We start from the raw sequence: 14468 nt of genomic DNA, 5'->3' as shown, positions 1-14468 counted from the left end.
ACCATGTCGTCTTTAAACTACAAGACCCAGCATGCACTGCTTTATCAAAGGCCTTGTCCTGCGTTGCTCAGCAACAATAGTCAAACGAAGATGGACACTTCAGAGGAGAAAGCAGACGAAGGTAGTGTGTAAACAAACTTATTTTCTCTCTCAAAGTTTGGGAAATATTTTAAATGCCCGGTATGTGTACAGAAATCATCGTTGCCACATATACAGTATATGTTCCACCACTTCCGAAACAATTAGCTTAATTTATATAACGTACAGTAACAGGTGTGCATCTGTGAAAGATATAGTGCTAAAATGTAAAAGATAGCTAACGTTAGCATAACGTGACCGCTAACCTTACCAAACGAAGATGGTTTTTATCATGTATTATACTATTATTATTTAATCAGCACTCACAACATGTATCTTATATGTCTTTCCTAGAAGGTCAGACTGTAGAGTCTGAAGAAAAAGAGCAGGATGAGAAGCCAGAGGTGGATGAGATCCCTGTGGACATGTACTATGATTATGAGAAGCTCTACTCGAGGCCTGTCACCACCGCAGACTCTGACATCCCAGAGAACTTGCTGCACCTGTCGTATCCTTCAATTGCTCACATCTTAGGCAATGGTCATGATGACATTACATTATATTTTGTGATGCTAAAATAGGCCATGTTGATGTTTTTCCTGTTATTGCTTGGTTAAGTGTACTGTACATCTGTAAATTACAGTAAGTGGCTAAATTCCCTTTTACTCTATTCCTGTATGTCTATGTTCTCATGTTAAAGATAAACAAATTAGCTGGAGACTGGAGTTTGTAAGAATTGTTGTTACCGATAGGCTTCTCTGAATACCCTCCCATTTGCCATACTTTGGGAAAGTTGTACTCTCGGTCAGTTTTGTCAGTGTGGTGATATCATAACAATCCCTAATGGCCACTGCATACATTATACGGCTTTAACCTTACAGTTGAGCCTGGCTCTTACCCTGTATAGAGTTCCTCCTTGACCGTGGAACAGTCACTCGTTTGGTTATGACTGCGAGCGGAGAGCTAATCTGCAGGTGCTGGACGAGCACACGCTGACCTTCATGGCAGGGAACCTGCTCGTCCTCCTGGACACGAGGACCAAACAGCAGCGCTGCCTGCGCTCGTGTGGAGGGGGAGCTATTGGAGCTATCATGGTAACAAGAGGACCACACTCGTTTCACACGCACCTGCTCTTACACACTCACACTCACACACTCTCTCACACACATGTGACTACTTTGGTAATAATCGTTATGTAAACTTGTAATTTATCTGTATTATACAAATGTCTTACACAATGTTGGATCATACTGATGTGCACATGCTTGTTTCAAACTAATGTATAGATTAGTACCAAACAATTCTCTTGCATATGCTTCAGATATAGTATCTGTTTTGTGTCCCTGCAGTGTCACCCCAGTAAGCGATATGTAGCTGTAGCAGAGAAGGGTCATGAGCCGGATATCATTATTTATGAGTATCCTTCACTGAGGCCCTACCGCATCCTCAGAGGTAGGTCAACCCACGGCTGTGTGCTCAGTAGATGTGTGAACATGACTCAGTATCATCCCAAATACTGTCATTTGCACAAGTTCATCATACACTAACAACGCATGGTCTCTCAAACAGCTTGATGATTCATGTCACATGTGTCCAGGGGTTTTCCAATTTGGACATCTATCAATTTGTGTGTGTGTGTGTGTGTGTGTGTGCATGTGAGTGAGTGTGCGTGTGTGTGTGTGTGTGTGTGTGTGTGTGTGCGTGTATTTGCTTGCATCTGAGATTCTAACAATGGTGCAAGTGCAATCTGACCCCTGGTGTGATGCTGAGTCTGTAATCTGTCTGCTCTGCAGGGGGCACAGAGCAGGCCTACAGCTTTGTGGACTTCAACCGCGATGGCTCCCTGCTGGCTAGTGTTGGTAGTGCAAACGATTACATGCTCACGCTGTGGAACTGGAGGCAGGAGCAGGTGATCTTGAGATGCAAAGCCTTCTCGCAGGACGTCTACCGGGTCACCTTCTCAGCCGATAACCCCGGCCAGCTCACCACGTCCGGATCGGGACACATCAGGTCTGTGGCTGTCAAGTTTCTGCTACTGTCAGTGCTGCTGAACACTGTTTATGTTGTCAAACTGTGTAAGAATGTTGAGCCTCTCTGTACGGAAATACAAGGCACAGTGACAAGTGAGTGATAATGTGTTACTTTGTCATGATAGAGTGCTCATGCGAATAGACATGGTTTGCTGCTGTGATCTGATAGGTTCTGGAAGATGGCCAGCACCTTCACAGGCCTGAAACTGCAAGGCGAGCTGGGCAGATTTGGGAGAACTGCCCTCACTGACATTGAAGGTTATGTGGAGCTGCCAGACGGCAAGGTTGGCCATGCTGCCTGTTCACTGACTGTAACACACGCACGCAGGCATACGCACACTCTTACTCTTGCAGTGCTTACATAAAGCTTTATCCTCCCCTGTCCCAGGTCCTCTCAGGTTCTGAATGGGGCAACATGCTGCTGTGGGACGGCGGGCTGATCAAGGTGGAGATCTGCCGGAAGGGCGGCAGGACGTGCCACAACGGCACCATCCAGCACTTCTCCCTGGACGAGGGCGAGCTCCTGACCATCGGCATCGACGGAGTTGTCAGGGTGAGACTTAACCTAAAGCCGCTTTTTTCAGATGCAGCATGTTTTAGTTGGGGAGGAATCACAAGTATTACAGTGAAGTGACTTACCCATAACCACACTCTTTAGGAGCAGGGGTTTAGTTAGTGAGGATTTGCCTTTGATAACGGCGTTGCAATAGAAGTCCAACAGTAAGTTTATGGGCCTTGTACACTGGAAGCACACATGCTGGACAGTGCTTCAGAGCTATGTGCCAGCCTACTCACAGTGCAAGGAGTGGTAGGACAAATGCAATCCTAGAAAAGTAAATGCAGAAAATGTACCTGTAAAATTGAAAATAAAGGAGGGCACTGTGACCGAAGTGGCCCCGGCGTTCATTCAATGTGCGGGTCCAAGTACCCAGGGGGTCCCAGCTTCGAGCCTAATCTGTGGTCATTTCCCTCTGTGGTCTTTTCCCTATCCCACCCCAGCTCTCTCTTCTATTCACTTCCTGTTGATCTTCACTATATAAATCAGTTGTTGTCAAAATGTGGGGCAGGCCCTTCTAGTGGAGAATAGAGACATGACAGGAGGAAATAGTTTCTTTGCGCCTATCGAGGAAGATCATAGATTCAAAACAAAATAGCCACACACAAGCATAGGAGTCATAAACAGACCGACATATGAATTAAAGTAACATAAGCATAAAAACTTTACTTGACAAAGAGTCCTTATAAGACAAGTATATAATACAAGTTATGTAGTGCTTTTTGACCTTTACCTGAAGGTCTGTCTCTGGCTGATTTCGTGTATCCATGCATGCTCTCTCCACAGAGTTGGGACTTTGAGAGCATTGACCAGGCAGACTGCACGGACGACAGCGGCCAGGTGGAACTGGAGCCCATGAACGAGTTGGTGGTTGGACGCAACGTCATCCTGGTGTCCATGGTGAAGAGCACCTGTCCAGACCCCCCCATCTGGTTTGCCCAGGTCCGAACTACACAGGAGCTAGCTGTGTCTCTTACAGTGTCCTCTGACCAAGAGCATCTCACTGCCTTTTGCACTGGCTATTGTATTTGTGCTCAGCTTGAAAGTTGTGCTATTGTGTGGTGAAATGTCTTTGATGTGTCTTTTTAGGATTCAGGTGGTGGCATTTGGAAGCTAGATCTGTCCTTCTCCAATATGGTAAGTATAATGCTGGAAGATGTAGTGATCTTCCAGTTTAATTGATGTAGATCTAGTTGTTGTAGTGTTTTGCCAAGCTGTCGGTGATATTTTGAATGATGCGTCTTTGCATGGTGTTGTATCGTGTGATGTATTGTGTGTGTGTGTGTGTGTGTGTCGTGTATTGCTGTATGCACGGTGAGTTGTGCTATGCTGTGTGTGTCCTCTTCATGGCTGTGTGCGTTGTGTTGTGTGATGTTTCATAGACCCATGACCCAGAGTGTCTCTTCTCCTTCCACGCCGGTTTGATCATGGCCATGGATGTGTCTGGCAACAGTCACCTCATGGCTACCATAGCCATGGACCGTAAGAGTCTTTCTCCTAGTCACACATCCAGCTCCAGCACCTAAAACACACATACACACACACACACACACACACACAAATATGTTGAGCAGAGTACTAAGTGAGTCAAAACATATGTACCTGCACACTCAGGTAAACCTGTCACTTTATGCCTCTCTCCATTTTTTCTCTCTCTCTCTTTCTCTCTCTCTCGCTCTCTCAGGCTGTCTCAAAGTTTTCGACTTCCTGGCCAACAAAGAAATTCTCTCCACTCGCTACAAGCAAGCAGGAACCACCCTCACCTGGGCACCTCGCACAGTGCGTACCTATGTCATAGTGAACATCCCCTAACCCCAGATAGTTTTGCATTGCTCTTGTTCTTGTAGTATCTACAACTCCCTATATGTGACCCTGTAAAGCGGAACCAGTCGTTTCGGTAAAATTAATTAAATTAAGTTATTGTGCTCATGTGAACGGCCATAAACTAAGCTTTCCAACGATATGTATATCGAGGGTATTACACAAACTATCGCTAAGATAACAGCATCCAAAGTTGACATGGTTCTCCTGTCACGATATGCCAGAAGAGGAGAAATCACCTTTTTAAGCGGCGCGTGCACAACGGAATGACAGCAAATGTGTTGAATCTTCGTGGGGTTTAACAGTCAAAACGTATGTTTTTCCGTGAAATGTGTTCACGATATGAAACTGTAGACTGTATACAGTCGAATTAGGCGAAAACGTGAAATTCAACATTTTAACCCGGAAGTTTGTTATTGTTGATTTTCTCAAAATAACGTTGTGCGCAAAACGACTGATTTCGCTATGAATGGTCACATATGAATTTTGTGCATGTATGTGTTATACAGACCAGGTGAACCTCTGATTGAGATTACACTGTGTCAGTCCAACACCAGCAGATCACCATAAGTTAACTATATAATATGAAAAAACATTTTGTCTGTAGTTAACACTTCTGGCCACCAGAGGTCCTCCTTTAAATGTGTGCATTGTGGAAAAGGTCAGTGTGTTTGTCTATGGCCTGTGTCTACAAGACATACTTTGTGTGTGTGTGTGTGTGTGTGTGTGTGTGTGTGTGTGTGTATGTGTGCGCGTTTGCAGGTCCACAGAAGTCACGGTCTGCTGGCCGTGGGTTTCAAGGACGGCGTTGTGCGTCTTCTGGAGATTTTTAACCCCAGGAGTCTACACTCGGCGACCACAGCCGGTGAGGTAGAGCTCTTTCTCAGACAGGCCCTCAAGCCCCATGATGCACCTGTGACAGCCATCGCTTACGAACGCAACGGAGAGATCATGGCCACAGGGGTAGGAACACCCATGTGTGTGTGTGTGTGTGTGTGTGTGTGTGTGTGTGTGTGTGTGTGTGTGTGTGTGTGTGTGTGTGTGAGCATGTTTGATGAGAGCTATGTGGAGTATGTATTGAGATGCATTTGTGCCAATAGAGGCAATGAGAGGTTAAATTCCATGTTCTTTTGTTTCTGTTCGTAGTTCTTAATTACTGTTGTTCAGTGTGTAGATGTGGATTGTGGTATTGGATGCATGCATGCAGTATTCATTGTTTGCTGGTTTCTCTCTCTTCCTCCTGTGCCCAGAGTGCCGACTGCACTGTGTTTTTCTTCACTGTGGGAGAGCTGTATGATCCCATAGGCTTTGTGAATGTCCCAGGGCCCGTGCTGAGGCTGGAGTGGTCTCCTCACTCTCACGTAAGCACTGTCATGTGTTTTTCCTGAACCAAATGCATAGATTGTAGTCCTTCTGACGGCTTAACCTAACTGCTTGCGAGTAATTATTCATACTTTGCAGTCACGTCATATCTGGTGGGCAAGAAACGCTGCTGACAAATGACAGCTTGATAGGTAGTTTTTTAGAAAAACATAACCCCGGCTTGTCCAATCGCACCTCAACTATCTGGCTTGTTGTTTTCACCTCAAAACAGCGACTTTCGTACAGTAAAACTGGAGACGTCCTGGCAAGATCCTTGATTAGTTTACTGGGTTTCATTGCTGGAGAATGATGTTCTTGCCCGCCAGCATTCTTTGTCCACACTGAGTCTGTTTATCAATGTTCATTTTTTCTGATTAACGTGTGGGAGTCTTTGTGCAGGAGAAAAGCACTCTGCTGATCCTGTGTGACAATGGGCACGTGGCAGAGGTGGACGCCCCAGACCAGGACACTCAGAGCGTCAGGAGCACATACCTGCTGCAGGACCTGAAAGTCCGGCACTTCTGCTTTAGAAGCATCAAATCCAGCATCAAGGTGTGTATCCAACCTCAATATAATCAGTGTGTTGGCATGTGTGATAATTTGCGCCATGTTTTGTGATTGAGTTCACAAATTGTGTGTGTGTGTGTGTGTGTGTGTGTGTGTGTGTGTGTGTGTTTGTCTGTGTGTGTGCACGTGTGTCTGTGTTTGTGTGTGTGTGTGTGTGTGTGTGTGTGTGTGTGTGTGTGTGTGTGTGTGGGTGTGTGCGTGCGTAGAGGGATGCGGAGGTGGCCCGGCGCCAGGCCCTGAAGCAGCAGCGCGTGAAGGAGCGGGACGCGCGCGTGAAGGCGGCGCAGGAGCAGGAGCGGCAGCCCACCGAGGAGGAGCAGCGGCTGGAGGGCGAGGAGGAGGACGAGGAGGAGCTGCCGCCCGTCTACATCCCCTCGCCGCCCAGCCCACTGCTCTGTGGCTTCTACTCGCAGCCTGGCACCTTCTGGATCTCCATGGTACGTCCATGTAGAAATGTCATACACACACACACATACACACACACACACACACACACACACACACACACACACACACACACACACACACATACACACATACACACACACACACACAAACATTGTCATCATTGGTGGTCACTCGAGATGAGTGTGACTGTCCTCTCCGTAAGGGCGTCTGCTTGTGGGTCTTCAGACGGCTGTAGAGGCAGTGTGGGTAGGGGGAAGTGGAGGTGGCGGGTGGTGATGGAGCCTTTTGCTTTCTTTCCTTGCGATGCTGTGTCTTTGTCTCAGTGACACGACGGCGTTCCATTTGATGATCACCTGGGGGTCACCTGGGGCCGACCTTCCCTCAGCAGAACTCACATTCACTTGAAGACACACACTCACAGTGTACAAAGTTGCTGTATGTCAGTCAGTAGTTTGTATGCAGTGCTTGAAGTGGGAAAAAATAAGTGCAGGAACTCTAATTTTCTGACATTTGACATTTGTGCGGTGAAAAAAAGAATCAAGTCTTTAGGATGTGTTGGTTGAAAAACTTTTTTTATTTAATAATTTTTTCAAGCACTAACCTATAGGCCTAGGTTACTTTTTTCTAATTAACAAATGGAATATGGAAAACCATTAAAACAACACGAACCAGACCAGTGCAGTATAGCCACTTGTAGGTCTAACAATAGACTGGGCTAATAAGGGCCCTAGAACCAGAAACCTTTGGGCTAAAGGCCCAGATGAAGAAAACTGTGAAATAGGCTGTAGGCCTACTTGTTACATTGATTTAATTAACAATAACTGGCCAAGAACAGAGATTAGGTCAAAAGTCAGAACAAGTGGGTAAGTGTGACTGTAAGTGTTCTTTCTATTGCTATTTTGGGTCCTGAAATGGCATTTCAAGCATCTGCCATGGCTATATATGACAAACAGGGGTCTGAATACAACTTCTGATATGAAAAATAAATTATTTTGAAGTGGGGGATATGGAGAGGTATGAAAAAATGCAGAAATTTGATGTGATTTCCAAAAAGGATTTCTCGTGATTATAGCTAATTACACAGAGGCATTCTATGCGCCGTTGGAATCAGTAGGATCTCCTGTTTATTTTGATATGTAGTTTGCCATAGGGCAGTAACGAAATCGTCAGATATTTCACAGAGACGAATGGGTATGACGCAGAACTGAATGTGCCATTAATTTTTGTAGGTAACTGTAATTTTCAACGCTAATTATCTCGCGAACCGTTCATCACAGAAACTAGCAGCAATAAGACCGAGAAGAATGGGTGCGGCCGCAGCAATAAGACCGAGAAGAATGGGTGCGGAACCCAAAAGACGAAAATACAGAAGTTCCGGAACTGCGTTCCGCTGTGTTCCGGCCCACTTCAAGCACTGTTTGTATGGCCATTTGACATGGTGTGGTTTGTCTTTGTTATACCTGTGACATGACAATGCCATCCACGTTTCTTTCTCTCTCTCTCTCTCTCTCTCACTCTCTCTTTGTCTGTATCTCTCTCTCTCCCGCTCCCTCTCTCTCTCTCTCTGTCTCTCTCCCTCTCCTTCTCCCTCTCCCCCTCTCTCTCTCCCTCTCTCTCTGTCATTCTCTCTCTCTCTTGTCTCTGTCAGGGAGGGTTTGACTCTGGCTATCTGTACCACTGTAAGTTCTCTGAGGACCAGAGTGAGAGTCCAGAGGACAGGATGGACAAGCCGTTTGCCTTCATCCCCCTGCAGGACGCTGATGAGGACCCCATCTGCACAGTGGCCTTCAAGTGGGTAAAGGGGACATCACAGGCTCTGTTTGTTTGTGTGTGTGTGTGTCTCTGTGTGTGTGTGCGTGTGTGTGTGTGTGTGTGTGTGTGTGTGTGTGTGTGTGTGTGTGTGTGTGTGCATGTGCATGTGTGTGAGAGAGACAGAAAGAGAGAAAGAAACAGAGAGAGAGTGAGAGGAAGAGAAACAGACAGAGAGAGAGACACACACAAACACAGAGAGTGAGAGAGAGAGAGAGAGAGAAATACTTGTCATGCCAATAAAGCACTTTTGAATTGAATTGAATTGAATTGAGAGAGAGACAGAGAGAGAGAGAGAGAGAGAGAGAGAGAGAGAGAGAGATCTATCCTTCAGCGTCTCCTCCTGAAACGTCCCACCTGTCCCTTCTCCCCCTCAGCTCCAGTCGTCAGCTGATGCTGTGCGGCATGCACTCGGGGCGTGTGCGCGCGTACCCCCTGGAGTCCGGCGACCACCACCTCAGCTCCATGCAGGCCTTCTGGTCCCTCGGCGTCCATGACAACCAGTACGGCCACGTGCAGCACGTGCGCTGTAGCTACGACGACCAGTTCGTGCTGACCGCGGGCCAGGACGGCAACATCTTCTCCTTCAGCCTGCTGCCTCTGGAGGAGTTGCAGAAAGCGCTGCAGAGCAAGAAGGCCAAAGTGCCCTCGCCAAGGGTCAGTAACACACACACACACACACACACACATACACTAACACACATGCACATGCACACACACTCTCTATCACATGCATATACACACACACACACACACACACACACACACACACACACATATACACTAACACACATGCACACACACTCTCTGTCACATGCATATACACACACACACACACACACACAGAGACTTTCTCTCTCTCTCTCTCTCTCTCTCATACACGAACACATGCACATGCACATACACACACACACACACACACACACACACACACACACACATTCACTATCATTGATATGGTCTAAGTGGCTCAGGCAGACATGCACACACACTCAGCCATGTTGTTGTCATCACAGTACAGTGTTCACTTGCACATACAGTATATACAGTATACCGTCTTTCCAAGTCACTTGGCATGAAAGATAATGCGAGGAGGTGTGTTTGTGTTTGTGTGTCCACTGTTAGATTGGCCTAGAAATGAGCAACGCTGCCCAGGACATAGATGACCCCACAGCCTACAGGTGAGAGACATCGATGGTATGCGTCTCCTATGTGTCTGGCTTTTTGGCAGTTCAATTAAAACATCTCCAAATGGGTGTTTTGTGTATGTGTCTGGCTTGTTGTTATGACCATATGTATGTATGTATGTGATATATACATTATGTATACTTGTGTCAGGCTTGGAGTATTTTGAGACAAACATTTATTGCGGACATTTTTGGCCCTCTTTGCAGCTTTTTTTGCACCTCTGGTTACACAATCTGCATTTCGTTGTCTTTGTACTTGTACTCTGCACGATGACAATAAATTTAAATCTGATCTAATTTACTGTTGTGTGTGTATTTGTGTGTGTGTGTGTGTGTGTGTGTGTGTGTGTGTGTGTGTGTGTGTGTGTGTGTGCAGCATAGAGACAGCTAAGCAGAAGGTGGTGATGGAGCGCTTGCGTCGTGAGGCGGAGCAGCGTAAGACCCAGAGGCGTAAGAAGCTGGCTGAGCTGCAGCAGAGCTTCCAACAGCTGTTGGAGCAGAACGACGACCTGCCAGCGCACGTCAGGCTACACAGAGCGGTAGTACACACTCACACACACACACACACACACACACATGCACTAACATACACACACAGCAAGGCAAGGCAGTTTTGTTTGTATAGTGCATTTCAACTCAAAGCAGGAGGGACAAATGTATAAAAATCATATATCTTATCACAAAGCACATCAGTAAAAGTTAATTAAGAATCATAAGAGTGCATACACAGAGTGTAACAGTGTTTAAAGAAACTAAAATAAGTAAAACCAATAAATAAATTCATACATTTAATCAAATTAGCTTTATTACCTAATAAAGCATATTTAATGTAATATTATGGAAATTGGATCCAAAGCTGAACTGCATTGCTGATTGCTGCTTCACCATGTTTGGCTCTGACGCAGCACATACACACACACACTCACTCACTCACTCACTCACACACACACACACACACACACACACACATATAGATAGTATTTTCAAATATGTCAGGTCACATTGACATAATTGAACTATGTCCACCTTATTGGACCACCAGATAACAGTTCTCAAAGTCAAAGAGCTGCCAGAATGCCAGAATTCAGTCCAAAACACCAGGACCACAGATAGCCTGCAGCCCATAAAATCATTGGGGCGCCAGTCCATTCTATGCTTCTGGTTGTCAATATATGACATTGGCCCCTTGCTCAACTGGAGTTGAATGTCATGACACTCTGATACTTGCTTTATATCTATTTCGTCTCCCGTGTTTCAGTAAAGGACATGTCACTTTAGTAATGAGTTTCTAACTGACGTAATACGCTATGCTTAAACAATGGGTCTCACTGTTTGTTCACCCACACTCAATCACACTCTAATATAGACAGACACAGACACACGCACGCGCGCACACACACACACACACACACACACACACACACACACACACACACACACACACACACACACACACACACACACACACACACACACACACACACACACACACACACACACACACTCACACAAAATCAGGTTCTTATGTAAAATACTAATGTAATTGACCACAGTGTTTACATTAACCAGAGCTATCTACAGTGCAGCCATTGTGCTGTGCTGGAAATGTATTAGGCAATCAATTAGATGAAATGAGCCCAATTTGGACTGATTGAGCGTGGAACAAACCTGCTCAGTTAGAGGCCCCAACTAGTGAAGGGATCCTTGTCATGCGGAGGGCGGCCATACAGAAAGTCAGTGTGTGCAGTGTTTTTGTGTGTATCTGTGTGTCTGAGTCGGTGTGTGTTGGAGAGGAAATGGTGATTTTGCGTGTGTGTGTGTGTGTGTGTGTGTGTGTGTGTGTGTGTGTGTGTGTGTGTGTGCATGTGTGTGTTCATGAGCAGGAGCTAGACCAGACTTTCCATTAGAAGCAAAAAACATGATGACTCAGGGTGTGAGTCACTGTGTGTGAGTCTGTTTGTGTGGAAAATTATGTCGAAATTGTCAGGTAATTATGCTTTTGTGTACATGTATGTATGTGTTGTGGGTATGTGTGTGTGTGTGTGTGTGTGTGTGTGTGTGTGTGTGTGTGTGTGTGTGTGTGTGTGTGTGTGTGTGTGTACGTGTGTGTGTGTGTGTGTGTGTGTGTGTGTGTGTGTGTGTGTGTGTGTGTGTGTGTGTGTGTGTGTGTGTGTGTGTGTGTGTGTGTGTGTGTGTGTGTGTGTGTGTGTGTGTGTGTGTGTGTGTGTGTGTGTGTACGTGTGTGTGTGTGTGTGTGTGTGTGTGTGTGTGTGTGTGTGTGTGTGTGTGTGTGTGTGTGTGTGTGTGTTGTAGGAGCTGGAGCTGGATCCACGTTTCCGTGAGGAGACAGAGAGAATGACGGCCCAGAGAGTGAGAGACGCCAGGAGAGAACTCGCCTGGGAGGAGGAGAGACACCGCATTGGCCTCAACAAACTACAAGAACGGTACACACACACACACACACACACACAGTACACACACACACACACACACAGTGATTTGTTGAGGACTTCGCTGGAGCAGTCACATGCAGTACTTTTTACAGTCACAGACACACACACAAACACACACACACACACACTGCATAAACACAAATACATTTACCGTTGTATGTATTTAACATTACCACACAGAAAGACAGTTCTTCCTGCTATATCTTCAGTGCTCAGTATAAGCCTTGTGTTCATTAGTCTCTGTGTTGTGCTGGTTGTGCTTGCTCATCTTTAGTGTGTGTGTGTGTGTGTGTGTGTGTGTGTGTGTGTGTGTGTGTGTGTGCGTGTGTACTCGTGTGTGTGTGTGTGTGTGTGTGTGTGTGTTTACACAGGTTCTGGGACTCTCTGGTGTCGGAGACGGTGACGGTGGTGGCGCTCCGTAGCGAGCACCGTATCTCCACCTATCGGCTGCTGGCGCTGTCCGACCAATTCCAGCTGCTGAAGCAGCGCACCCGGACCGGGAGAAGACCCGACGTGATGGATCGCCGCCGCAGCACCGCAGACTCCAACAAGGGACCCGCCACTGAACCAGGTACCACACCCCCTCAGGTGTCACTGGATTCTGCTAGCATAACGTGTGCTAGAGAGGGAAGAGACAACAGATTGAGATCGGATTTGACTTGAATAAATTCCACTTACATTTTTGGTTGAGGTATTTCTGATGGAGGTACAGTAACGCTCTGACTTCGCAGAGAGTCGGGCCTAGATCCTTTGGCAAACGTTTATTTCCTGGTTGGTGGACGCTTGTCTTTTGTCTTGTCGCTTGTTTGAAATCATTGGAGTTCAATCACTAACGTTTGGTAATGACGTATGTTAGCTACAGGGGACACAACGATAACGATAGTCTTTGAACTTAAACGTAATCGCACTCAGGAACGCCCTTTGTTTGCTGATGGGTCGGCGGTCCTGAAGCCGAAGTAAATGAGGGCGGATCAAGCACTCCAGAAGGAGTACTGTAGGGAAAAAGAGCCAGACTAGTTTTTTGTAGATAGCTACATTAAAAACATCCAGTCACATTTCTCCTATAAAGCCAAAAGTTTAGCATCCACACTGGAAAATACATGCACTACATGCATAATACCTGTCTTAGCTAGCTTTCTCAACTTCCTTTCCCAGGTACAGTACATTCCTTAGCTAGCTTCTTAGCTACATGTCTTAGCAAGCTTGCTTAGCTACCTTTTTTAGCTAGCGTTTGCCTTGTGATGTGTTGCTGTCTCCATCTCAAGTCAGAAGAACACACGCTCTAATCCCCTTTTCCCGCCACTGTCCTCAGACGAGCAGGAGGAGCTGGGACCAGCTGACTCCGGAATGCTTCATTCCCGCATGAAGCCCGGTGTGAGCAAGCTGATTGGCCGGCAGGCGGAGAAACTCCGCAAGGTGGCCGAGAAGGCAGAGAAGGCCCGAGCCAAGATAGAGAAGAGAAAGAAGGAGTGGGACGAACTGTGGGTGCCAATCAGTACCTCTGTGTGTGTGGAGTGGAAGGATTAGATGTTGTTCTGTAGTGGTGGTGTGTGTGTGTGTGTGTGTGTGTGTGTGTGTGTGTGTGTGTCTGTGTGTCTGTGTGTGTGTGTGTGTGTGTGTATTTATCTGGTATAACTGCCTCCTGCTGGCTGTCCTCAGGTACGCGTCCAAGCCCAGTGAGGACTGTGAGGACCCGGCCGATGTCTTGGCCATCCGCAGCGCCACTGAGAACATGGGCGACTTCAAGCTCAAGACGGCCAAAGACTTCAGCGTCCCCGAACACCTGCGCATGAACGCCGAGAAGAAGAGAGCCCAGCTCGTCACTCTGGAGGAGAGGGTCAGTAAACGCCCTAACGCCAGGGATACACACCGGGCACAAGCTAGACAAAATAGCTCAACAATTAGCCTCCATGGCACTCAGCATAGCTGCCAATTGTCACGCATTTGATTGGTGTGAGAGCACGTGGACTGGAGCCAATCAAATGAATGAGTCTCACTCACAATGTGTGAGAGTTGGCATCTAGTGGCTACACCAAAGCACAAGATCGTGCACATGAAAAAAAAAAATAGACCAGCCTTTCTAAAACTATTTTTACTGTTTTGAGCACCCATCTTTTCCTCAAAAGTTTAGTTCAGCTGAAGCATATGAGGCTCTCCTGTGCTACACTCGACTGCAATATGTGTGTGTCCGTGTGTT

The 14468-nt window shown here is 46.5% G+C and overlaps 1 protein-coding gene across 1 annotated transcript in view; it reads left to right on the top strand.

Annotated features, from left to right (window-relative positions):
- Window positions 1-85: 85 nt before the first annotated feature.
- LOC134065805 (cilia- and flagella-associated protein 44) overlaps window positions 86-14468 on the top strand; it is a 21666-nt gene continuing 7283 nt past the window's right edge. Inside the window, exons 1-23 of the mRNA XM_062520893.1 lie at window positions 86-121; window positions 433-586; window positions 1010-1172; window positions 1428-1530; window positions 1872-2088; window positions 2278-2392; window positions 2497-2661; window positions 3451-3606; window positions 3754-3801; window positions 4047-4146; window positions 4349-4443; window positions 5248-5448; window positions 5736-5846; window positions 6247-6399; window positions 6621-6851; window positions 8471-8613; window positions 9009-9288; window positions 9757-9812; window positions 10195-10357; window positions 12132-12262; window positions 12643-12842; window positions 13584-13752; window positions 13931-14108. Of these exons, the coding sequence (XP_062376877.1) occupies window positions 91-121; window positions 433-586; window positions 1010-1172; window positions 1428-1530; window positions 1872-2088; window positions 2278-2392; window positions 2497-2661; window positions 3451-3606; window positions 3754-3801; window positions 4047-4146; window positions 4349-4443; window positions 5248-5448; window positions 5736-5846; window positions 6247-6399; window positions 6621-6851; window positions 8471-8613; window positions 9009-9288; window positions 9757-9812; window positions 10195-10357; window positions 12132-12262; window positions 12643-12842; window positions 13584-13752; window positions 13931-14108 (3363 nt within the window). The 5' untranslated portion in view covers window positions 86-90. The remainder of the gene's footprint in view (window positions 122-432; window positions 587-1009; window positions 1173-1427; window positions 1531-1871; window positions 2089-2277; window positions 2393-2496; window positions 2662-3450; window positions 3607-3753; window positions 3802-4046; window positions 4147-4348; window positions 4444-5247; window positions 5449-5735; window positions 5847-6246; window positions 6400-6620; window positions 6852-8470; window positions 8614-9008; window positions 9289-9756; window positions 9813-10194; window positions 10358-12131; window positions 12263-12642; window positions 12843-13583; window positions 13753-13930; window positions 14109-14468) is intronic.

This window comes from Sardina pilchardus, chromosome 19, assembly GCF_963854185.1.
Source record: "Sardina pilchardus chromosome 19, fSarPil1.1, whole genome shotgun sequence".
NCBI classification, from domain to species: domain Eukaryota; kingdom Metazoa; phylum Chordata; class Actinopteri; order Clupeiformes; family Clupeidae; genus Sardina; species Sardina pilchardus.
Note: the sequence above shows the minus strand (reverse complement) of the source record. Positions and strands in the feature narration are given on the sequence as shown.